General features: G+C 37.1%; 1 protein-coding gene and 2 long non-coding RNA genes across 8 annotated transcripts; 2 read left to right on the forward strand and 1 right to left on the reverse strand.

The window, feature by feature from the left end:
• Window positions 1-1,682: 1,682 nt before the first annotated feature.
• LOC127507642 (uncharacterized) lies at window positions 1,683-16,260 on the reverse strand. Of its 4 annotated transcripts, XR_007928398.1 has the most exons (5): window positions 12,187-16,260; window positions 7,929-8,051; window positions 7,661-7,825; window positions 4,653-7,349; window positions 1,683-4,342 (listed from the first exon to the last, which is right to left on the reverse strand). It is a non-coding gene; the product is annotated as an uncharacterized LOC127507642 (long non-coding RNA). The 4 variants fall into 4 exon arrangements; XR_007928396.1 differs by having other exon boundaries at window positions 4,653-7,825; XR_007928395.1 differs by having other exon boundaries at window positions 4,653-8,051.
• On the forward strand, window positions 7,991-9,501 carry LOC127507644 (uncharacterized). Its single transcript, XR_007928399.1, has 2 exons — window positions 7,991-8,133; window positions 8,944-9,501. It is a non-coding gene; the product is annotated as an uncharacterized LOC127507644 (long non-coding RNA).
• A 3,356-nt stretch (window positions 16,261-19,616) lies between the features above and the next one.
• Window positions 19,617-25,655, forward strand: dnaja (DnaJ heat shock protein family (Hsp40) member A). Of its 3 annotated transcripts, none has more exons than XM_051883835.1 (8): window positions 19,617-19,780; window positions 20,061-20,218; window positions 20,926-21,100; window positions 21,278-21,382; window positions 22,221-22,448; window positions 22,552-22,782; window positions 22,982-23,082; window positions 24,933-25,655. In XM_051883835.1, the coding sequence occupies exons 2-8, from the start codon at window positions 20,087-20,089 to the stop codon at window positions 25,146-25,148; spliced, it is 1,188 nt and encodes a 395-aa protein (XP_051739795.1). In that variant the 5' UTR covers window positions 19,617-19,780; window positions 20,061-20,086; the 3' UTR covers window positions 25,149-25,655. The 3 variants fall into 3 exon arrangements, with proteins under 3 accessions (XP_051739795.1, XP_051739798.1, XP_051739796.1); XM_051883838.1 differs by lacking the exon at window positions 19,617-19,780 and adding an exon at window positions 20,422-20,487; XM_051883836.1 differs by lacking the exon at window positions 19,617-19,780 and adding an exon at window positions 20,422-20,457.
• The last annotated feature ends 127 nt before the right edge of the window (window positions 25,656-25,782 follow it).

The raw sequence follows: 25,782 nt of genomic DNA on the forward strand, positions 1-25,782 counted from the left end.
GATGTGCTTCAGCTGTTTACCAAGGGCTACTGAATCACATAAAATAATTTTGGACAGAGAAGAGCTTGAGAACTCAATCACCAAGAAGCACATCCATCTATGAAACACTATCGAGTTGACGGCTGTATTCTCTAATGACTACTTGACACTGCACTGCATGAAAAGGCTGGTTTCTGGACTGGACATGCCTGCACACGATCCCAAAAATGCTCAAGTCCTGACTGTTTAACTGAAAGTTTCCTACATCTTCGAGCTGATACACTTCTTTACCTGAAAAGCTTCCTACATCTTCAGGCTGATACACTACTTTACCAGAGAGGCTTCCTACATCTTCGGGCTGACAGACTACTTTACCTGAGAAGCTTCCTACATCTTCGAGCTCACACACTACTTTACCAGAGAGGCTTCCTACGTCTTCGGGCTGACACACTACTGTGACTGTTATCTAAGGACTAGGCGATACTGGACTCTGAAACCTTTACAGTGCCTGAGCCTGTGCTTTGCTTTTGTGACCTACATTCATCACATTTAACTGTGCAGGGCTGCAACTGGTCAAATATCTGCCCTACACAGAACTGCTTTCTGGCCAGGCAGTGTCCCTCTCGTTGACATTGAATTCAAATTCACAATCACTTTCAGAACTGCAAGATTTTACATGCATTAAGATTTGACTGCATAAAGCAATATAAATGCAAACTAAAAGATTAACAGAAAAATATTTTACTTTTCGCATCATTTTTATTTATTTATTTTTTTTTTTTTTAAATGCTGTTGCAATTAACCTATTAAATGTGCACTTTACTAGAGCACCCTCACTTATTTCAGAAAAACCCTCATTGATTTAATTCTGAAACTGCCTGATTAAAAATAGCGATGCCGATTTGTGAATGAATTAGGCTACTCTAGAGGCGGTTCTTTGGCATGAAATATGGTTTGCGATTCAGTCTGAATCATTCGGACAGCTTGCTGAATCATTTGTAGCGGTGACTGGAGCAAAGAGAACAAACCAGAGAGCTGTATGAAGTGGACATTTACCTACAATTAAGTAAAGCCTGTAAAAGCATCCCATTGAGGAAGAAGAAGGTCTTTGAGTGAACACCTGCATGCGCACACATTTTATGACTTAAAGAAAATTAAATCACTAACTACTACACTGATCAGTCATAACATTATGAGCACTGACAGTGACAAGTGAATAACATTGATTATCTCTTCTTCACGGCACCTGTTAGTGGGTGTGATATATTAGGCAGCAAGTGAACATGTTGTCCTCAAAGTTGATGTGTTAGAAGCAGCAAAAATGCGAGTTTGACAAGGGCCAAATTGTGATGGCTAGAAGACTGGATCAGAGCATCTCCAAAACTGCAGCTCTTGTGGGGTGTTCCCGGTCTGCAGTGGTCAGTATCTATCAAAAGTGGTCCAAGAAAGGAACAGTGGTGAACCGGCGACAGGCTCATGGGCGGCCGGGGAGCGAAAGGCTGGCCCGTGTGGTCCAATCCAACAGACAGTCTACTGTAGCTCAAATTGCTCAAGAAGTTAATGCTTATGAAGAACTCAATGCATTATAAGGTTTATTACAAGGCATAATTAATGCATTGTAAATACTTTTCTAATGCATTATATAAAGGCTTTATGTAAAGTGAAACCGAAGTTTTCAACTGAAAATAAATCAGAGAAATACATAGGATTTCATGATCTTTTATTAAAGAATAGCCTATATATCTTTGACAAATTCAGGCTAAAACTCAATCACATCATCACTGAAGAGCCACAAAACAGTGGGATTAACAAATGAATGGTTTTACTGAATAATAGTGCCCTGGACGACTCAGACAAGGTTGTGAAAGTCCAGGAGATACAATAAAATCAGCCATGGGTTTCTTGTCTTGGTCAGGCTGGCGGATTGTCTGTCGATCCACTTTTCAGATTTCACCATCAATAGTCCCATTGACTCACTGAGGATGGATTGTGGATGAATGGAACGAAATATCTTTGCGGCGACATCTTTGTTCCAACTCTGTGGGGTGATGATGATGATGATCTCAGATTGTCCTCTGTCAAATGTGTTCAGAGAGCTCTTCTGATGCGCATCCACTGCCAAGCACGCTGAAGCACGTAGAAGATGGTGCTCAGATGGAACTGAGTTGGAGAGTCCAAGACAGTGCTTACCCTCCACTGAACTCCACGGCCTTCATTCGTTATATTCACCTCAACTTTAACACTGAAGTTAAAAGTAACTGCGTCCATGGTGTAGAAGATGGTGAAGAAATCCAGCTGTGGTACCAAATATACTGGCTCAATTTGCAATTAAATTGCTGGAACAAATTTTGAATGAACGAATGAATGTTAGTAGACATATTTATGTGGCTCTGGTTGCACAACAGAGAGCTGCGGCTCTGGCACCCGCTGCGGCACTGGAACCCGCTGCGGCACTGGTCGATCCTTCTTGTTGCTGCTGTTCTGGTCCTTCACTTTGTTTGACTTCAAAGCCCATTTAAAAGACATGTTTGAACGCAATATACAGTTTAGATAGCTACAGTACCCAGCAAAATAATATTTTATTGAAGAAAGTTATAAAAAACAATCAGAACATAAACTAAAGAATTTTAACAGACCATTTTGCCTACTTCATTTACAGTGGCTGTACTGCATGTGTTGAATCTTTCTGTTGAATTACACAGGTCACAGGTTTGTCTACTGTCAAGAATTCTCATGGTTAGTCCTCAAGTGTTTTTTTGAAACCCGTGACCCTCTGAAAAAGACAAGCCTGCGGACGAGAAAAGGCAACTTAGTGCCTGGAAAATGGTTGATCAGGTTGTTAAAATACTCCAACATGTCTGAAGTGTCTGTAAGAGAGTCCCGTGAGTCCGTCATTGGTCCGGTGTGTACAACAGTTCGTTTTCTATATTCGGTGTCGGAGCTCTTGATCGCAGATGAACTCACTTCGTGTTCACAGAGAAATGCCCATGAAATTTGATTAAGAGGACCCTTCAAAAAAAAAAAAAAAAACGAGGGCGTTTGAGCTCTGTCAAAAGTCTGTTGAGAGCGAAGTCTTTCTTTCTCTTCCTTATATGAATTATTTGCCACAACAGGAACTGGCAGACTTGCTGAAACATGTTGCCTAAAGCTTGCTCTGCTCTGCTGTAGCAGGTAATTCAGAGTGCCGCTGCTGTAGGCACAGCCAAGGTTGCAGTAACAGTATTAAAGGGTTAGTTCACCCCAGAATGAAAATTCTGTCATTAATTACTCACCCTCATGTCATTACAAACCCTTAAGACCTTTGGGTAACACTTTCTATGAAGACCATGCTTATAATGAATAATAGCCCCATTTATACTTATTTATAAGTAAGTATTACTATTCTATAAATATATGTATAAAGACTCATTAAGACCTATACTGTATTATAAGAACGGTTATAGTTACATTTATATTATTTTTAAATGTATTTATAAGCCATGCATTTGCTTTTTCAATGCACATGGCCATAATGCATTATCAACTGATTTATATGATCAAGTATAAAATAGTTTCAGAGACACTTGTTTGCTGTACCAGTTAGTTATTAATAATTATGTCTTTAACGACTAATGTTTGGATTAGACTTAAAAAATACAAATAAATTTACACTTATCTGATTAGTCTACACAACAAGAACATCATTCAACATTAATTTATGTAATATTTCATTTTCTTTCCATAAACTTAAGTGTCCATTAAGTGACATTTTATTACTTTAGACAGCTCAACCTGCCAGTACAGCTCAGCCTACAGATGGGAACAAATGTGACATGAATAAATGCCCACAAGTGCTTAACAAGCTCAGTTGTTACAACTCAAAGAACCTTTTCTCAGGCGCCACAACGAACTGTGCAGGGCTGCAACTGGTCAAATATCTGCCCTACACAGAACCGCTTTCTGGCCAGGCAGTGTCTCTCGTTGACATTGCATTCAAATTCACAATCACTTTCAGGGGGTGCGGTTGTTGCGCCGATGGTGCCCACATTGGTAGTTGGTGCCTTCTGCAGACTGCTTGATTTGTGTATAGGGAGTGGCGGTACAGATCTAGTATGCGTTAAATCACCGACCGTCACAGCACTCGTGCTGGCAAGAGGAGGGGCCTTAAATCAGCACACTGGATTAGCCGTACCTGCTGCTTTTTGTGCCTCGTCCCCTCTGTGTGTTGTGTTCACACAAGGACTCTGAACAGTGACATAGCCGCTCTGACACAAGTGGAGATTGACCGAATCTGTGCTTTGCCTTATGGACCAACATTTATCACATATCCTGGAGTTTTGTGACTCTCCATCACTTATCGATGATTGAGTTTTCAGTCAGTCTCCTGTAAGAATACCATAATAAAAGATTTTTAAAATCTTGTGAATTTCTCAGAGATTTGTTTTAGGTTTTAAAGTTCTTACTTTTAAGAGAGACACAATATAACATGCAGTCTTATAAAACTTTTCAGCACAAATAGGTCTGTTGTTAGTCCAGAAAAGCAGAGCAGCGGTCTACATTAGGGGATTTCAGGGACTCCAGATGAACTCCCAGGGTAACCCCAAAAAACTTACACCAACCCCGCTGTGAATATGAAGCAAGCTTCGCAACTGAAATGTTGTACACACCTGATTTTAGGCGGGGCACTGACTCACCTCCTACAACTGAGCACAACACAAGCTTCTGGCAAATGTTTCAACATGTTCCTGCTGGAGCTCAAAGATTCATATGAGGAAGAGAAAGAAAGACACCACCGTTCCTTGGAGGGGTCCCCTCAATCGCTTTCCGGGGGTAACCGCTCACGAGGCATATTCTTCTGACTGTGAACATGAAGGGAGTAGACACTGAATCAATTATGAACTTGACGGACACTAAACACTCACACTTCAGACGTGTTGATGGAGTATATCAACAACCACTTACCGATCTCATGTTGTCCAACGCAAAGATGCCTTTTCCTCAGCTGCTACTGGAAATTCTCGAGGATCAAGTTTCCAAAAAACACTTGAGAACTAATGATGCACATTCTTGACTATGGACAAACCTGTGATTTGTGTAATTTAACAGAAAGTTTCAACATCAGCAATAGTAAATGAAGAAAAAAAGAGACTCGTTTTAAACAGGTAAATGACTGAGTCACATTTAAAAAAAATGCATAATTTAGTGTTGTTTTGTGAAAAATAAGGTAAATTTAAAAGTAGGCTATGCATTTTTTTCTTGGTTTATAATGCACCTACCTAAATGTATAATTTGTTACTGTTTGCAATTTTATGAGTATTAATGAGCAAACTGAAGAGATTTTCATTGTAGTTTCCTACCAGTTACAATTGTAACCAAGAATAAATCTCATACTTGCGCACGCAGTGTGCTTCATTGTGCTTTCCTTGGTGTACAATACATAGCCTATGCTCACTTACTGTAGGTGGGAACATTAGGAATTAAACTGATTATAGTAAGTTTATTAATATTTTTTATAACTAAGTTTATGTTATAAAATACAATGTTTTTGTTCAGTTGTGTCTATTCATTGAAGTAAAGTAGTGTGTCAGCCCGAAGATGTAGGAAATTATCTCTGCTAATTTTTCGGGATCACCAAACTTCTCGGCTGAATTTTCGGGACTGGTGACCCCGAAAAATTAGCAGAGAAAGTTTCCTACATCTTCGGGCTGACAGACAACTTTACCCGAGAAAGTTTCCTACATCTTCGGGCTGACACATTACCGTGATTGTTATCTAAGGACTAGACGACACTGGACTCTGACCTGTAACAGCTTGTGAAGTCAGCTGTTTGATATAAAAAACCTAAAACAAATCTGTTTACCTGGAGTGGAGATGCCTGTTGAAACTACACCAGTGAGCATGTACCTTGATGTGCATAATAATCAAAACTGTGTTATTAACATTCCAATACATTGCGGGAGGGAAGCTGATGAGGGGAGCATAAGTGCATTATTTAGGAATGTGCTTCAGCTTGTTTACCAATGGCTACTGAATCACATGAAATAATTTTGGACAGAGAAGAGCTTGCGAACTCAATCACCAAGAAGCACATCCATCTATGAAACACTATCGAGTTGACGGCTGTATTCTCTAATGAATACTTGACACTGCACTGCATGAAAAGGCTGGTTTCTGGACTGGACATGCCTGCACACGATCCCAAAAATGCTCAAGTCCTGACTGTTTACCTGAAAGTTTCCTACATCTTCGAGCTGACACACTTCTTTACCTGAAAAGCTTCCTACATCTTCAGGCTGACACACTACTTTACCCGAGAAGCTTCCTACGTCTTCGGGCTGATACACTACTTTACCAGAGAGGCTTCCTACGTCTTCGGGCTGACACACTACTTTACCCGAGAAGCTTCCTACATCTTCGGGCTGACACACTACCATGACTGTTATCTAAGGACTAGGCGACACCGGACTCTGAAACCTTTACAGTGCCTGAGCCTGTGCTTTGCTTTTGTGACCTACATTCATCACATTTTATTACTACTTTTATTTGTAATTCTGTTAAATTGATATGTGACTTAACAAAATATTTACATTTGTGAACTTCTCATGAATTTATTTTCAGTTTTCTTACTTTATACATCTTTTTACTTTAGATACAGAAAAAAAAAAAAAAAAAAAAAAAAAAAAAAAAACTTCACAAAAAACATTGTGGAAAAAGAGAACAAGTACAAATGATTTAATTAATTAGGTTAGCATAAAAAGATTCTGTTCAAGTGACATTTTATTCCTTTAGACAGCTCAACCTGCCAGTACAGCTCAGCCCACAGATGGGAACAAATGTGACATGAATAAATGCCCGAAAGTGCTTAACAAGCTCAGTTGTTACAACTCGAAGAACCTTTTCTCAGGCGCCACAACAAACTGTGCAGGGCTGCAACTGGTCAAATATCTGCCCTACACAGAACCGCTTTCTGGCCAGGCAGTGTCTCTCGTTGACATTGCACTCAAATTCACAATCACTTTCAGGGGGTGCGGTTGTTGCGCCGATGGTGCCCACATTGGTAGTTGGTGCTTTCCGCAGACTGCTTGATTTGTGTATAGGGAGTGGCGGTACAGATCTAGTATGTTTAATCACCGACCGTCACAGCACTCGTGCTGGCAAGAGGAGGGGCCTTAAATCAGCACACTGGATTAGCCGTACCTGCTGCTTTTTGTGCCTCGTCCCCTCTGTGTGTTGTGTTCACACAAGGACTCTTTGAACAGTGACATAGCCGCTCTGACACAAGTGGAGATTGACCGAATCTGTGCTTTGCCTTATGGACCAACATTTATCACATATCCTGGAGTTTTGTGACTCTCCATCACTTATTGATGATCAAGTTTTCAGTCAGTCTCCTGTAAGAATACCATAATAAAAGATTCTTAAAATATTTCTGAATTTCTCAGAGATTTGTTTTAGGTTTTAAAGTTCTTACTTTGAAGAGTGACAAAACATAACACGCAGTCTTATAAAACTTTTCAGCACAAATAGGTCTGTTGTTAGTCCAGAAAAGCAGAGCAGCGGTCTACATTAGGGGATTTCAGGGACTCCAGATGAACTCCCAGGGTAACCCCAAAAAAGTTACGCCAACCCCGCTGTGAATATGAAGCGAGCTTCGCAACTGAACTGTTGTACACACCTGATTTTAGGCGGGGCACTGACTCACCTCCTACAACTGAGCACAACACAAGCTTCTGGCAAATGTTTCAACATGTTCCTGCTGGAGCTCAAAGATTAATGTGAGGAAGAGAAAGAAAGACACCACCGTTCCTTGGAGGGGTCCCCTCAATCGCTTTCCGGGGGTAACCGCTCACGAGGCATATTCTTCCGACTGTGAACATGAAGGGAGTAGACACTGAATCAATTATGAACTTGACGGAAACTAAACACTCACACTTCAGACGTGTTGATGAAGAATATCAACAACCACTTACCGATCTCATGTTGTCCAACGCAAAGTTGCCTTTTCCTCAGCTGCTACTGGAAATTCTCGAGGATCATGGGTTTTCAAAAACCACTTGAGAACTAATGATGCACATTCTTGACTATGGACAAACCTGTGATTTGTGTAATTTAACAGAAAGTTTCAACATCAGTCATTGTAAATGAAGGAAGAAAAAAGATACTCGTTTTAAACAGGTAAATGACTAAGTCATATATATATTATATATATATATATTTTTTTTTAAATGCATATTTTAGTGTTACTTTGTGAAAAATAAGGTAATAAATAATGTACTTTCCCTCTGCAATGTTAGTAAAATAATAATTTATGTTATTATTTGCAATTTTATGAAACTGAAGAGATTTTCATTGTAGTTTCCTACCAGTTACAATTGTAACCAAGAATAAATCTCATACTTGCGCACGCAGTGTGCTTCATTGTGCTTTCCTTGGTGTAAAATACATAGCCTATGCTCACTTACTGTAGGTGGGAACATTAGGAATTAAACTGATTACAGTAAGTTTATTTTTGTATAACTGAGTTCATGTTATAAAATAAAAAATTGTTCAATTGTGTCTATTTATAGAGCTTTAAGATCTTATATGACAGAATAAGAACCAGTACAAAAATACATAAAGATCCACTTAGACTGTCGTTCTTTCAAGAGTCTGCAAAAAAAAAAAAAAAAAAAAACTTTTGGGGGGCGGGGGTGGGGGCTATACTGCGGATCAACAATCCCGAAAAATCAGCCGAGAAGTTTGGTGATCCCGAAAAATTAGCCAAGAAAGTTTCCTACATCTTTGGGCTGACACATTACTGTGATTGTTATCTAAGGACTAGACGATACTGGACTCTGACCTGTAACGGCTTGTGAAGTCAGTTGTTTGATATAAAAAACCTAAAACAAATCTGTTTACCTTGAGTGGAGATGCCTGTTGAAACTACACCAGTGAACATGTACCTTAATGTGTATAATAATCAAAACTGTGTTATTAACATTCCAGTACATTGCGGGAGGGAAGCTGATGAGGGGAGCATAAGCGCATTATTTAGGAATGTGCTTCAGCTTGTTTACCAAGGGCTACTGAATCACATAAAATAATTTTGGACAGAGAAGAGCTTGCGAACTCAATCACCAAGAAGCACATCCATCTATGAAACACTATCGAGTCGACGGCTGTATTCTCTAATGACTACTTGACACTGCACTGCATGAAAAGGCTGGTTTCTGGACTGGACATGCCTGCACACGATCCCAAAAATGCTCAAGTCCTGACTGTTTACCCGAAAGTTTCCTACATCTTCAGGCTGACAGACTTCTTTACCTGAGAAGCTTCCTACATCTTCAGGCTGACACACTACTTTACCCGTGAAGCTTCCTACATCTTCGGGCTGACACACTACCATGACTGTTATCTAAGGACTAGGCAACACTGGACTCTGAAACCTTTACAGTGCCTGAGCCTGTGCTTTACTTTTGTGACCTACATTCATAACATTTTATTACTTTTATTTGTAACTCTGTTAAATGGATATGTATTTTAATAAAATATTTAAATTTGTGAATTTCTCATTAATTTATTTTCAGTTTTCTTACTTTATACATCTTTTTACTTTAGATAGAAAAAAAAACTGTGGCGAGTATGAATTATTTTTTTTCCTTGTGTTTTTATTCCCTAATTCTAGAAATTAACTCTGTATTTATGTAAATTTGTGCCTAGTTCTAGAAATTAATTATTTGTATTTCTGTTGGTGTTACGTCCCTTAAGGTTATATTATTATTTTTATTTGGGCTAGGTGAGATTGGGAAAAATAACATTTAAAAGGTGCGTGTGTATATACAAGAATGATGGCAAGGTTGTGCGAAATTCACTTTGTTTATTGTTTATTAATGTTTATTGTTCAAAAAAAAGTGCAAAGTGCTCAGGTAAAAAGAAAATTTGTACAATATTTACAACAAAAAGAACAAATAACAATAACAAAAACAAGGTGGGAAGGGGAGCACGAGAGGTGCCAAAATAAGAAATAAAACAAAACACAGCTGCCGAAGTTTTATTCTCTAAACTACACTATATTGCCAAAAGTATTGGGACACCCCTCCAAATCATTGAATTTAGGTGTTCCAATCACTTCCATTGCCACAGGTGTATAAAATCAAGCACCTAGGCATGCAGACTGCGTCTACAAACATTTGTGAGAGAATGGGTCGCTCTCAGGGGCTCAGTGAATTCAAGCGTGGTACTGTGATAGGTTGCCACTAAGTGGTAGGCCACGTAAAATCACAGAGCGGGGTCAGCGCATGCTGAGGCGCACAGTGCGCAGAAGTCACCAACTTTCTGCAGAGTCACTAGCTACAGACCTCAAAACTTAATGTAGTCTTCAGATTAGCCCAAGAACAGTGCGTAGAGAGCTTCATGGAATGGGTTTCCATGGCCGAGCAGCTGCATCCAAGCATTACATCACCAAGTGCAATGCAAAGCGTCAGATGCAGTGGTGTAAAGCACGCTGCCACTGGACTCTAGAGCAGTGGAGACGTGTTCTCTGGAGTGACAAATTACGCTTCTCTGTCTGGCAATCTGATGGACAAGTCTGGGTTTGGCTGTTGCCAGGAGAACGGTACTTGCCTGACTGCATTGTGCCAAGTGTAAAGTTTGGTGGAGGGGGGATTATGGTGTGGGGGTGTTTTTCAGGGGTTGGGCTTGGCCCCTTAGTTCCAGTGAAAGGAACTCTTAATGCTTCAGCATACCAAGACATTTTGGACAATTTCATGCTCCCAACTTTGTGGGAACAGTTTGGGGATGGCCCATTCCTGTTCCAACATGACTGCGCACAAAGCAAGGTCCATAAAGACATGGATGAGTGAGTTTGGTGTGGAGGAACTTGACTGGCCTGCACAGAGTCCTGACCGCAACCCGATAGAACACCTTTGGGATGAATTAGAGCAGAGACTGCGAGCCAGGCCTTCTCGCCAACATCAGTGCCTGACCTCACAAATGCGCTTCTAGAAGAATGGTCAAAAATTCCAATAAACACACTCCTAAACCTTGTGGAAAGCCTTTCCAGAAGAGTTGAGGCTGTTATAGCTGCAAAGATGATCGTGGACTTCAGGAGAAACCCCCCTGCTCTCCCCCCACTCACCAACATGAACAGCACTGTGACTGCAGTGGAGTCATTCAGGTTCCTGGGCACCACAATCTCCCAGGACCTGAAGTGGGAAAACCACATTGAGTCCATTGTGAAAAAGGCCCAACAGAGGTTGTACTTCCTTCGCCAGCTGAGGAAGTTCAACCTACAGGAGCTGCTGAAACAGTTTTACTCGGTCATCATTGAATCCATCCTCTGCACTTCTATATCTTTCTGGTTCAGCTCAGCTACCAAATCTGACCTCAGAAGACTACAGAGGGTAGTCCGGTCTGCTGAGCGAATTATTGGTACAACCCTCCCCACTCTCCAAGAACTGTACTTATCCAGAGTGAGAAAAAGGGCAAAGAAAATCACTCTGGACCCCTCACCTCCAACAGTTCAAAGAGGGAGTGTCTCTTTGAACTGTTGCCATCTGGTCGACGCTACAGAGCTCTGAGCACCAGAACGACCAGACACAGGAACAGTTTCTTCCCTCAGGCAATCCATCTCATGAACACTTGACAAACACGGAACACACAACACTATTATACATTATTTACTTAAAACACATACTTATATTTCAAATTTGCACACATCATAACTGTACATAGAAATTGTCTATATTATATATTGTTTTTTGCTTTTTTTGCACTTTGTCTATCTTGTATATTTGTATATTATCCTTTCATTCTTTTTATTATCTGTGTCTTGTCTTGACGCGGTCACTCTGTTGCACTGTGGAGCTTCTGTCACTAAAACAAATTCCTAGTATGTGTAAACATATCTGGAAATAAAGCTCTTTCTGATTCTGATATCTGATTCTGGGTGGGCCAACTCCATATGAAACCCTACGGATTAAGAATGGGATGTCATTAAAGTTCACATGCATGTAAAAGGCAGGCGTCCCAAAACTTTTGGCAATATAGTGTACCTTCCAAAAGAAAAATGTAGGAAAAAAAAAAAAAAAAGATCTTCTGCGTAATACCGCCCTAACTAAACTACACTATCTAACAAATAAGCAAAAACATACAAAGGGTGGCACTCTCTCCTAAACCTAGTGTGTGTATAATATAAAAAGGGAAAATCCTATGTGTTGTACAATGTATGTCACGCGATGTACTTACCTGCTCACACCTTCCCAGCCTCACACACAACATGATGACTGGCGAGAACAGACAACCGTAACTGTACAAGCACGATAACAAAGAATGTCATCTTTGGTGGTGAATGACAGGCAGCGGAACCAATGGAAACTGTAACACACAAAAAAACAGAAAACACACAAAACAGACTACCCACAACACGCAATACCTTGTATGCTCTAGCGTACATAACAGTTGGTTTTGTACAAAAAAACCAACAACAATAAACCAACAATAGAGAGAAAGGGCTACAAACGATTCAGAGGGTGAGAGAGCGGCCCTTGTTAGTTAGACCAACTGACCCATTAGAGCAATTCATGCGAAAGAACTGATTCAACAGAGTAACTGATTCACGATGAACAAAATGAGAAAAATGCATGACACACAAACTGATTGCTGACATACTGCGAGGGAAAACATTTATCATGCCACTATACCACAGTCTCCCTTGTCAGTTTTTTTTTCAGTGGGATATTTTATCAGTATATCCTTTTTTAGTGTGCATGTGTCAGAAAGTAGTTTGTTCCACTTCAACTTATTCTGGCTTGGTAAATCGAGCTTGGTAAACTTTTTTTTTTTAATTTTATTCTAAAGGACCTCCATATCTCCTTAAGAAGGGCCTCTTCATAGGAAAAAAAGGTAGCTGTTCATTTGCATGTATTTTTTTCTATTTGTGTAGTATTTGTCTGTGTGGGACAAATGTTAAGTGTAATATTATGACGACAACATGCATGCAAAATGAAATAACTGTTAATTGTTAAGTAACATTTTGCTTTGTAATGTTTGTATTCATATTGCACCAATAAAATATATATATATATATAAAAAAAAAAATCCTTTGTATGGATGTGTAAAACAGAAGACAAATCGATAAATTTAAATTTGATCTATACCACTTTTCACTGGGGTTCACATATACTTGTTGGATAAATTACAATGGCTGTAGCATTGTAAAGAATTGGCCAAATATTAAAGAATAAAGTAAACATTTTGAATTATATGTGTTTGGCCAATGTTAAACAAGGATTTTATCTGCTGTAAAGTGTAACACCAGGCCGCTGACGCCCTCTGCAGGCATTTGTTATAATACATAATGTACATAAGATGATGTTTATATTATGTATACTACGTATTTTAACAGTGGTGTTCTATAAAACCACATTATTAAATGCACAACACCGCTGTATGCTGCATCAAAGGGACACACCACTCAGAAGTGCACGAGAAGCACAGGACGGAACGAGTGAAGGAGACGCGCTGAATGAAAGTGTGCGTTCACTCTCTGACAGCAGCTGATGGAACAGCCGAATGCGGCGGTTACCCTGGAAACCCCGTAAACAAAGCAGCTGCGCTATTGAACAGTTTTTAAAATGCTTTTTAACAGCCATTCAATTTTTTGTATTCACAATGTTTCTCAGCACAGCACCAAATACATAATACTTAAAGACTTAATAGGCTATTTATTTTCAAACTTATACATTTTTATATTTTAATCTGGACTACAACATCCCCTAATGATTGAAAATGTTCTGATTATTTGTTATTGTTCAGTAAAACTTTGAGACACGCGGCTTCATTAGTTAACATGTTCATTCATTATTACCAAACTGACAATGAAAAATACTTAAAGTATTTATTAATCTTAGTTAATGTCAATTTCTTACTAGTTAATGTTTAATAACATTACTAAAATCAAAAGCTTATTCAATCGACCTGCGATAAAACTAACAATGATCAGTTGTATTTCTTAACTAACATTAACAAAAAAATAATATGTTTTTTTTTAACAATTTGTTTATTGAGATAACAAAAAATAATAAGTTGAGTCCCAAATGACGCACTATACACTATGTACTTATCCATGTAGTGCGTGAATTGTATAAGGTTATTTTGTCATTTAACAACGGAGTCTGATACCCCCTCCCCCTCCGCTACGTAATTAAAGCTGCGACAGTTGAGTGGCATGAAGTGTCCAACATTCCACACTCTGTTTTTTCTGTTAAAATGGAATTTTTGGGGAATTTTCAGTGTGAACACACCTCTTGCACTATTTATACTTAAAAAAACGTCATAGAATAGTGCATAAGTATGCGAATTGGGACGCACCTATACTTTCTGTAACAAATGTAGCTATTGCTCAATCTTAGTTAATGCATTAACCCCTGTTAAATAATAAGACCTTATTGTAAAGTGTTACCTGTTGATCTTTATAATTCTTTTGCACTTTAATCTGTTTGGAAGATTTTACTTTATATTTTTTTTGTATATTGCATTATTGTATTTAAATGTTCAGAGGTCTTTTTTTCTTATAAGAAAAAGAGTTCTTAAACTGTGATAATACCGTATACTGTGATAAAAGGTTAAGCAATTATCGCAACATAAAAATTTGATACCGTCACATGCCTATTCGGTACACACGTGCACCTGTACCGAAACGGTTCGGTACGAATACGTGTACCGTTACACCCCTACTATCCAGAAAAAAAAAAAAGTAGATTTTTGTTTGTATATGCGGTCAATTATAGTTCTTAGAAAGATAACTGGAATCAGCAAAAAAAAAATCAGTAACGGCAGGTCAAACTAACAAAAAAAAGCGACATAAAACTTCATATCACTTACGTGGTCACACTTTACAATAAGGTTTCATTAGTTTACTAATTTAGTTAACATGAACTAAGAATGAACATTACTTCTACAGCATTTATTAATCTTAGTTAATGTTAATTTCAGCATTTACTAATAGATTATTAAAATCAAAAGTTGTTTTTGTTAACATTAGTTAATGCACTGTGAACTAATATGAACAAACAATGAAGGATTGTATTTTTATTATCTAACAAATGTATTGCTCATTGTTAGTTCATATTAGTTAATACATTAACTAATGTTAACAAATGTACGGTGGCGCATTGCTGCCACATACATAACATTTTTTCCAATCATTTATGTCATAATAAAGAGATTTTGTTAAAACGACATCTTTTCTCGTAAAAACGAGATATTGTTAAAACGACATCTTTTCTCATAAAAACGAGATGTTATGTCGTTAAAACGACATTTTTTCGTAATAACGAAATATTATGTCGTTAAAACGACATATTTTGTACATGATGTGTACGTTTACCTTTATCTGATCTATAATAGAGAATTTATATAGCCTAAATCAGTGTCTTTATCACACTTCCGCGCTCAAAAAGCAAGCAAATATAGTGTAAAATACCTTTCGATGCCTGTATCAATGGCAGTGCCCATTTGTAAATATGCAGTTTCTAATAATAAAGCACAATTTTATCATTTAGCATTCCTTATTTTCTGGAAAATAAGTCGCACCTGATGTCACATGCATCGGGTCAGACTTAAGTTTTTGAGAGGAGAAAAAAAAGAAAGAAAAAAAAAAAAACCCAGATAAATCCCGTTGGTGTAGCAAATTATTTAAAGCGAAGCTGAAACTTAACAAGGCTTTGTACTTTACTTGTGTCCCAGTATCCACGTAAAACAGCATCCTTCACATGAGCAAAAACGTGTTTTGGAATAACAACACAGCGGTAGAGCGGTAGTCTCATACTTAAGTGCAATAGCCTAAAATTGCTAAAATTTGTTATAATATTCATTCGATGAAGCGATGATGATCTGAGAACCAACATGTGCGCTGTAGTTTAGCGATCTCCACAGTGCAATTATGCTTCAATGAAAGTGTCATACAGCCAGTCTTTGTTTCTTCACAAGCCACTCGTACTATTTGTGTGACTAAATCTGCCATGATCAAACCTTCAGCGATGAATTCCAACAAATGCAACACGGATCTCCATCTTAGCTACTGTTTGCAGAATGCACTTTTGCAACCTATGTGACAATTCAATCGGGAAAATGAACATAGTTTGGAATTACTGGAAATAATATTAGGAGTTTCGCTGTTTTATCTTTTGAAGTTCCTAAAGGTTTTACCAGTTTTCATAATGTTAATCAGTTGAAAATTATATTGCCACTGGGACATTCTAAAACGCTTAACGTGAAACAGCTTAACGTGGCTTAATTTACTAAGACAGTGTTATTAACAAACCAAACTTAGTGAACATTATACTAATAAAGCATACTATGTACAGAAAAGCAAATGAGCCCAGAATATGAGCATAATATTAAGCATTTTCCTCCCATAAAGAAAACGCTTAACGTGGCTTAATGTACTAAGACAATGACATTAAAATACCAAACTTATTAAACACTATACTAATAAAGCATACTATACAGAAAAATTGGTTTGTGCAGATTTGATCTTTTAATATCACTTATAGGCTACATTAAGTGAGCTTAAGCTTTTTCTTTAACGGTTTTCTATGGGAGGAAAACACAACGTGTAATTAAACACATTGCGTTCATATTCTGGGCTCATCTGCTTTGCTGTACAGTATGGTTTATTATGATGTTTACGGAGTTTGGTCTTTTAATATCACTGTCTTAATACATTAAGCCACGTTAAGCGTTTTTCACGTTAAAGGGATAGTTCACCCAAAAATGAAAATTTGATGTTTATCTGCTTACCCCCAGGGAATCCAAGATGTAGGTGACTTTGTTTCTTCAGTAGAACACAAATGATGATTTTTAACTCCAACTGTTGCGGTCTGTCAGTCGTATAATACATGTCAATGGGAACTCCATCTATAAGAGTTAAAAAAAAACATGCACAGACAAATCCAATTAAACCCTGCGGCTCGTGACGACACATTGATGTCCTAAGACACCACTATGTCCAACTGCCTTGCGCATCCGGTTGGTGAGGTCTGAAAACGCGTTGTTGACGGAAGTGATATCTCGCACTTATATGCGAGACATCACTTCCGTTGCCAGAGCGCGTTCAGACCTCACCAACCGGATGCGCAAGGCAGTTGGACATAGTGGTGTTTTAGAGGGGAAAATTGATATAAATACTGTTCGGTTTCTTGCACAAATCGATCGTTTCGTGGCATAGTGGTGTTTTATAATGTATTCCAGTATGACAATATGTTTATACTGTCTATTGAATAATGTATCCTAATTTCAATATTGTACATAATTTATATGCATAAGTGTTACATTTACAAGAACGCAAATGATATAAGTTTAGAATTTCCTTCAAGTTTAACATATATTTTGGAAAATAATTACACTACTAATTACAATTGTGCAATCTGCAAACCCAAGTTCACTAAAACACATTGCTCCATTAAAATGAATTGGCTTAAAATAGACTCAATCATAGAATTGATATGTTAATGATCACAAAAGGACCATAAAATGTATTACATATGTTCTTTCTTTTTTTGTTTTTTTGTCAGTGTCACCACAGCACACGCTAATCGCTACGATCGCTAATCGTACATTCATGCTAACCATGTGCTCGAGGGCTTACTTAGGTGTAATACCAAGTTAGGCATTACACAGTTAAATAAAAAGATCAGTCATGTTTTGAACTCGTTGTAAACAATTTTTTGCAGGTTAAATAATTGTAAAGGAGGATATTTATAACGAATGAAGCCCATCAACCGTCTCTTTCCCTCGCTCGTCAACCACACAGTGGCCTGCAGCTTCGCTATTCGCTAAGCTGTTCACTAATTTCAGCCATGTGCATAACATAATGTCAGCTAATATTTTAATTATCATTGTACATTTTTACTCGCATTTGCAGGTGCCAGTATTGGCATTGGCATATCAAAGCTAAATCGACCAACCTCAAATTCTAACCTGTCAGCCTTCAATGCTGTGGCGCCGACAAGATAACAGAAGCGAGCAAATTACAAATCTTTTGGTAAATCTAACATTAAATAAGTTAATATTTGCATTAAGAATGACACGATAAACAAACAAAACAAACAAACAAAAAAACTTACCTACAGCTCAACTCTTCGCGGTCCCGCTGGAAGACGATTATTCCCGCCTGGAAGTTGACGCATGCGCAATTTGCGATGACAGAATTCATATTTTGAGGTATGTTTAACTTATTTTATTTTTATTTTTTTTAATGTTGCAGATATTACTGTTAACAAATGGGTAGTGTAGGTAGAATGTAACGATTTTTAATATATTTTACTTGCTAACTTATACTTAAGTAAAATCTAACTGATTTGCATGGGTTGTATTTAACACCCTCCAGCATCCCTATATTTGGTCGCACACTTCTCTATGCAGAATTACTTTTGATTGATAAATGCACATTGATTTAAAGTTTGTTCTTCGTGTTGAGTGAATTACATTATTACAAATTCGTGAAAACATTGTGAAAAAAGAACAAGCACAAAATATTTAATTAATATGGTTAGCATAAAAATATTCTATTAAAGTGTTTAAATACATTTCTACATACACGTTTTTTAATTCGAAGGAAAAAAATCCTTTACATCTATATCTGTCTATTAAGGTTCAAGTCGGGGGTCAGTCAAAGGTTCCTAAAGGGAAAATGGCTTAATAAACACACTAAATAGAGTCTTAACTAAATATGCACAAATAGCCTATTAATAGGCCTATGATGGTTAGGGAAAATAACATGTGACCCAGTATAAAAACAATAGAAGTCAACAGAAAGTTCCCACTGAAAGTTTTAGCTTGTTAAATAGCGACCTCTGCTGGGCATTTGCCAGAACAGACCTAATTTCTCCGACTTCTCCAAAGTTAAATGGGTTGTCGGAATGAAACTTGGGAAGATCTCCTCACTTTAATTCAGAAACCCCATAAAGATTTACTTTGCCTTACTTAGTGACTTAGCACTCCATATTCTAATATCTGATTAATATTTTTTATTATTATTTTTGAATGCCAACCGACAGAAATACTGCTTTAGTGACAATATTTCGACATGCATCTCACATTTATTCAGAAAATGTAAAAATATGCTTTATATATTACTCTAAAACAGGGGTTCTCAATCGTTTAGATGCCACAGACCCACATATATAATCATTTTTATGTGAGGGTCCCCCGTCCAAAAATTTAAAAGGCAGCTAGGCTATACATGTTTAATAAATAAATATTGTAAATGTTGGTGAAATATTTTTTGTAAAATATTAGGTTCATTGTTTTCTACTCACTATAGTACTGTATTGTGTATTGTTTATTTGTATATTTTTATCTAATATTTATTTAATTATTTATAATTTGTATTCTAATCTATTTTTATTTAATCTTTTTATGTATTTATCTATTTATTTTAAGCTTAGTATCTATTTTTAGCCTACTTGCTGTTTTTCTCTGAACATTTCCACAGACCCACACGCAGTTTGAAAACCGCTCTAAAACATCATGCAAATCCATTATAGGCTAACATACATTATTTGGTAGCATTCATACTTGGCAGCTTAAAACTGATAAATATTAGTCTAGTCTCAGATCGAATGGGAAGCGGTCTGTCTGCCCTCTTTCTTTCAACACATCCCATCTATTCTTCGCATAGAAGGTTCCGGCGCTCGAGCTCGAGAAGGTTCTGGAGCGCCACCGTTTATATAAGAGCGACAGCGCGCGCTGCGTTTAGCCAGCAGAACAACACTGAGAGAGAGAGAGACGAACCCGGCGACACAGCGAACCGGCTTTTCCACTCCTTTTTATTTGAGTGAGTATTATCAAACTTATAACATGCACAAATACAATCCTGAGGCTTTAGCTGAAGTGTTCTCTAGACTTATTCACAAATTTAACAGTTTCGAGGAATGCTGTGTGACACGTTAGCTTCTCTCAAGAACTAACAGTGTGCGACCAATATCCTCAATAAACATGCACTAATATTAATGTATCATATATATGTCTAGTGGCATGATTAAACTTGGTTTAAAGCTTAACAATGTCATATGCATACTCTTGAAGTGAGCAAGACTGTTGATGTTATTTTTCAGTATACTGTAGTTGATTCCTATCAAAGATGGTTCGAGAAACCGGTTACTACGACCTGCTCGGCGTGAGTCCCAAAGCCTCGCTGGACGAGATCAAAAAAGCATATCGGAAACTGGCATTGAAATATCATCCGGATAAGAACCCAAATGAAGGCGAGAAAGTAAGTGGAGGTGCTGAGCCACATACAGATATAGTGTTTCACGTTGCCATGTACAGCGACAGCAATGAGAGGAACTTTCTGGAAGTGTCCCGAACACTCATGCGAGCCGGCGAAGGATTACATTCTGTGCATTGCTTTGAGATCTATCCACATTTATAGATATATAGTTAATGCTTTGTATTTTGTTTTTGTTTTGAATAAAGAAATAAAAGACGAAGAAGTCCCTGAACAGTGCTAAGGTGGGGAAAAAAACACGAGTGGATTTATAGGTGCTTTATTTTATTTTATGATGTTGTTTTATTTTAGTTCTAGGTTTATTTTTTGAAATTTTTAAGGGAAAACTGCCAATTGCCAAAAATAAATAGCCACAAATAAAAAATAATGGAGTAAAAAAATACCAAATAAATAAAAGTAAAAAAAACAAAAATGCAATAAAAACAAAGAGTTGTGAAAAAAATTGGCACAACATGTTTACTTTTGGGGGGGAAATTAAAGTAAAAATGCAGTAAAAAATGGCTAAGGGACAGAAGAAAATACAGAAAGGGAAAAAGACTAGGAAAGGCACTAAGGCATTTACCGTTTCCATAACACATTTGATCTGTTATATGCAGCATGGAAACTGATCTAGGATGGGAAGTGTTTTTCCTGGGACGTGTTTTTGCATGCATTATTAAAGGAGTAATATTATGATCTTTTCTATTCCCCAGTTTAAACTCATATCACAAGCCTATGAGGTCCTGTCAGATCCCAAAAAGCGGGATTTGTATGACCAAGGTGGTGAACAAGCCATCAAGGAGGGAGGCATGGCAGGAGGAGAATCTCCCATGGACATTTTCAACATGTTCTTTGGTGGCGGAGGCAGAATGCAGAGAGAAAGGAGAGGTGAGACATATATTTATTGCACCAGGTGGCAGTGAGCAACTGTGAAATGTCCCACCATGGGAAGTCTAAACATAAGGTTTGGGGGGTTAAATATAGTTTACATACTTCAAAGTTTAAGTTTAGTATTTCATATCCATATTGTTGTTAACTTCTATGTTAATATTTTGTCTTATTCAGGTAAGAATGTGGTTCACCAGCTTGGGGTCACACTGGAGGAATTGTACAATGGCTCAACGAGGAAACTTGGTCTTCAGAAGAATGTTATCTGTGAGAAATGTGAAGGTAAGAATGGTTACTAGTTCTTTTGTGCACCTTTATTATTTGGTAATATTATAGTTAAAAGATTAGTTCACTTGGGAATTAAAATTTCCTGATAATTTACTCACCCCCATGTCATCCAAGATGTTTATGTCTTTCTTTCTTCAGTCGAAAAGAAATTAAAGTTTTTGAGGAAAACATTCCAGTATTTTTTTTCCATATAGTGGACTTCAACAGTTACCAACGGGTTGAAGGTCCAAATTGCAGTTTAAATGCAGCTTCAAAGAGCTCTACATGATCCCAGCCGAGGAAAAAGGGTCTTATCTAGTTAAAAAATAGGTCATTTTCTAAAAAAAAAAAAAAAAAATTACATACATTTTAACCACAAATGCTTATCTTGCACTGCTCTGCGATGCGCCACAAATTACATAATCACGTTGGAAAGGTCACGTGTGATGTAGGTGGAAGTACTGATCCAGTGTCTACAAAGTGAACATGCAAAGACTAAGTCAAACGTTTTTTTTTTTGTTTTTTTTTTTGACCAATTGTTTTACTTGATAAGACCCTTATTCCTCGTCTGAGATCGTGTAGAGGCCTTTGAAGCTGCATTAAAACTGCAATTTTGACCTTCAACCTGTTGGTAACTGTTTAAGTCCACTATATGGAGAAAAATCCTGGAATGTTTCCTCAAAAACCTTAATTTCTTTTCGACTGAGAAAAGAAAGAAAGACACAAACATCTTGGGTGACATGGGGGGAGTAAATTATCAGGAAATTTTAATTCTGAAGTGAACTAGTCCTTTAAAGACGCAATGTTGATTTATCGATTTAAGATGTGAAATTTAAGATGTGAATCGCTGCAGGTTATGGAGGCAAAAAAGGCACAATTGAAAAATGCTCAACTTGCAAAGGAAGAGGGGTTCAGGTCCAGGTACAACAGATTGGACCCGGAATGATCCAGCAGATTCAGAGCATGTGCTCAGATTGCCAAGGACAAGGAGAGAGGTTCAACTCCAAGGACCGCTGCAAAAACTGCAATGGACACAAAGTAGAGCGCAAGAAGAAGATTCTTGAAGTCCACATTGACAAAGGTAGAAGAACACAAATTTTTCTTAGAAACGTAGGCTCTAGCTTCTGTTTCAATTATTTGGAGCAAACATTCCAGAAGTATATGAATAATTGTCTTTGTTACAGGTATGAAGGATGGGCAGAAAATCACATTCCATGGAGAAGGAGATCAAGAGCCTGGACTGGAGCCTGGTGATGTTATAATCGTACTAGACTTGAAAGAACACCCTGTCTTCCAAAGGCAGGATGACAACCTCGTCATGAAGATGAAGATCAAGCTGGTAGAGGCACTCTGTGGATTTAAAAAGACAATCCGTACTCTCGATAACAGATCACTGCTCATCCATTCTTCTCCAGGTATTTCATATATACCATTTACTTGTGTATAATATTTGATTTTTCAAATAATATTTAGTGAATAAAACATTTGAATTAAAATTAAATATATTTCCCCTCATACTATTCATGTGAATAATATTTAAATTAATATTTAGTACTTAAAATATTTGATTGTAATTAATTTGAATTTTTATTGGTTTTTTGTTTGTTTTTTTAGGTCAAGTTATAAAACCAAATGATCTAAAATGTATTTATAATGAGGGCATGCCTCTGTACAGAGAGCCTTATGAGAAAGGTCTTCTCATCATACAGTTTGAGGTAAGTTGGTACCCTGTGTTATAATTTTTTTTTTTTTTTTTGAGAGAGAGAGAAATAAAACAAAAATCAGATTTTTTTTTGTAAAAAAAAAAATAAAATACGGAGAAAAAAAAATGTGTGTGAAACAACGTGTTTCACAACATGTGTGAAAGTACAGAGCCCCACAGATGACATACAGACAAAAATATATATATTGTGGCCACAATTTAAGAATTAGTTCCCACGAATTAAGGATTAATGCTCTCATTTTAGTAAATCGTAGTCATGATTTACTAATTCGTTTCCTCGTTTTAGTTAAATCTGGTCACAGATTAAAGGGTTAATTCACCCAAAAATGGAAGAAAAACAAGAAGTCATTAATTACTCACCCTCATGTTGCTCCAAACACGTAAGACATTCATTCATCTTCATAATACAGAAGATTTTTTTTTTTTTTTTTCACATTAAATCAGAGATTTCTGTTCCTCCATTGACAGTACATGGAACTACTACTTTGGCGCTTCAAAAAAGTTCATAAAGAGATCGTAAAACTAATCCATATGAATTGAGCGGTTTAGTCCAAATTCACATATAAACATTGATCATCGAACATAAACAGAAGCTCAACCGAAACTGCTTGACATATGAGAAGAAACCTCATTGGTTCTTGCGGAAGCTCAAACGTGCTGCGTAGCTTGAGAATGAACCTCATTGGTTCTTGCACATCAAGCGAACATGCTTGAGCTTCTGTTTACCATATCTGATGTGCCTTGATGGTTTATTTGTGAATAAAAACCTAAATTAAATCTGTTCATCATATAAAGCGATTGTGTCTCTTCAGAAAATGTGGACTAAACCGCTCAATTCATATGGATTAGTTTTACAATCTCTTTATGAACTTTTTGAAGTGTCAAAGTGGTAGTTGCGTAGACTGTCAATGGAGGGACAGACAGTATTCATTCAAAAGATTTTCATTTGCAGTGTTGGGGAAAGTTACTTTGAAAAGTAATGCATTACAATATTACGTTAAAAGTAACTAATTTGTACTTTGTAAGATAAGTAATGCATTACATTACTTTTGCATTACTTTTTCTCACCTGGGCTGGGCTTGTTTTTTTTTTTTTAATAACAAAAAAGTTATATTTTTGGGCAAATGTCAATATCCTTTCACACCAAAAATTGAAATAAGCCTCAGGCTGAAGGAAATGCAAATTTACGCGTGTACAGTATAGGGTACAAGCTCAAACAGATCTTTCAGTTGTGCTGCCATTCTGGTTAACGGAAGAATCAGACACAGGAGAAAAAAGTTTAACACTTAAACTAAAGTCATTTTTGCTTATGGATCATCGAAGGTCAGCAGCAAGTACATTGGTCAATAAGGTGAGATTAAATGCATAAAAATTTTTTATTTTGTTTAACATTTAATTATTGAAGATTTGCATAGTATTCTAATTTCAAGTTACTTGTAATGTGTTACCCCCAACACTGTTCATTTGTGTTCTGAAGATGAATGAAATTTTTTTATTTTTGGGTGAACTATCCCTTTAAGAATTCATTTCCACAACTTGTTAATTAATTTTCTCGTTTTAGTAAATCATGGCCATGGTGTACTAATTCAGCAACAAAGCTGTCAAAACGAAAACACTGTATTATGTATGATTTAATTAAAACGAGGGACTGAATCAATAAAACAAGAAAATTAATTCTTGATTTGTGGCCTATATATATATATATATATATATATATATATATAAAATATATTTAAGTTTTCCCACCCACATGCCATGTGTGGGGCTCAGTATGAAAGAAAACAATTAAATTATCTTGTGCTGGGACTGTCACATCTCACAGAAACATTTCTGTTCCCTCAGATTGAGTTCCCAGATAAACACTGGCTACCTGAGCACATGCTGCCTGACCTGGAGAGGTTACTTCCTGGCAGAGATCACGTCATGATGTCAGATGATATGGAAGAGGTTGACCTCTGTGAAGTAGACTATGAAAGGCAAAAGAGAAACCACAGTGGTGAAGCCTACGATGAAGATGAAGGCCCCAGGCACGGTGGAGTCCAATGCCAGACTCAATAAGTGTCATATAAGGAACATCTGTGCAATACTTCTTGAAATATGACCTCAAGTGTACACTGAATATTAGGGCGGTTAAATTTAGTTCTTGCCGAGCAATACACACAGCAAGGATTTCCCCCTACCAAAGCCTTATAAAACGGACCATTTTCTTGCCACCACTGGAATTCTTTATTCTGAAGTATCTGATGAGGAGGAACCAGGAATATTTTGGAACAACCACCACAAATGATTAACAGACATTTAAAGGAATTATTTTGGATAAAAATGTTATCCATTTATGATTTATTAGTAGCTTCGTTTTTGCATGTAAATTATTCATTCTGTGAGTATGTTCACTTTTATATGTTAGATGTGTTTTGGTCGAGTGGGTGCAGCACTTTTTTGCCAGTTAAAAATCGTATTTGTATGTTTTCTAAGAATGTGACACTGTACATTTAACTTGTGTCAAGTTTCTTCGGTTGAATGTGTTCTTCGTTTTTTCCACAAATAAAACATCATTACATTTTCTCTTTTGTTTACTTGAGAATATATATAATTGCAAATGAATGGAAGCTTTTATCAATGGCAAGTGTAAAAATTCATAAAGGATAATAATATCCTCAACAACTTTGAAAGCTTTGATGGCAAAAATTGC

The sequence above is a fragment of the Ctenopharyngodon idella genome, chromosome 24, assembly GCF_019924925.1.
Source record: "Ctenopharyngodon idella isolate HZGC_01 chromosome 24, HZGC01, whole genome shotgun sequence".
Taxonomy (NCBI): Eukaryota; Metazoa; Chordata; class Actinopteri; order Cypriniformes; family Xenocyprididae; genus Ctenopharyngodon; species Ctenopharyngodon idella.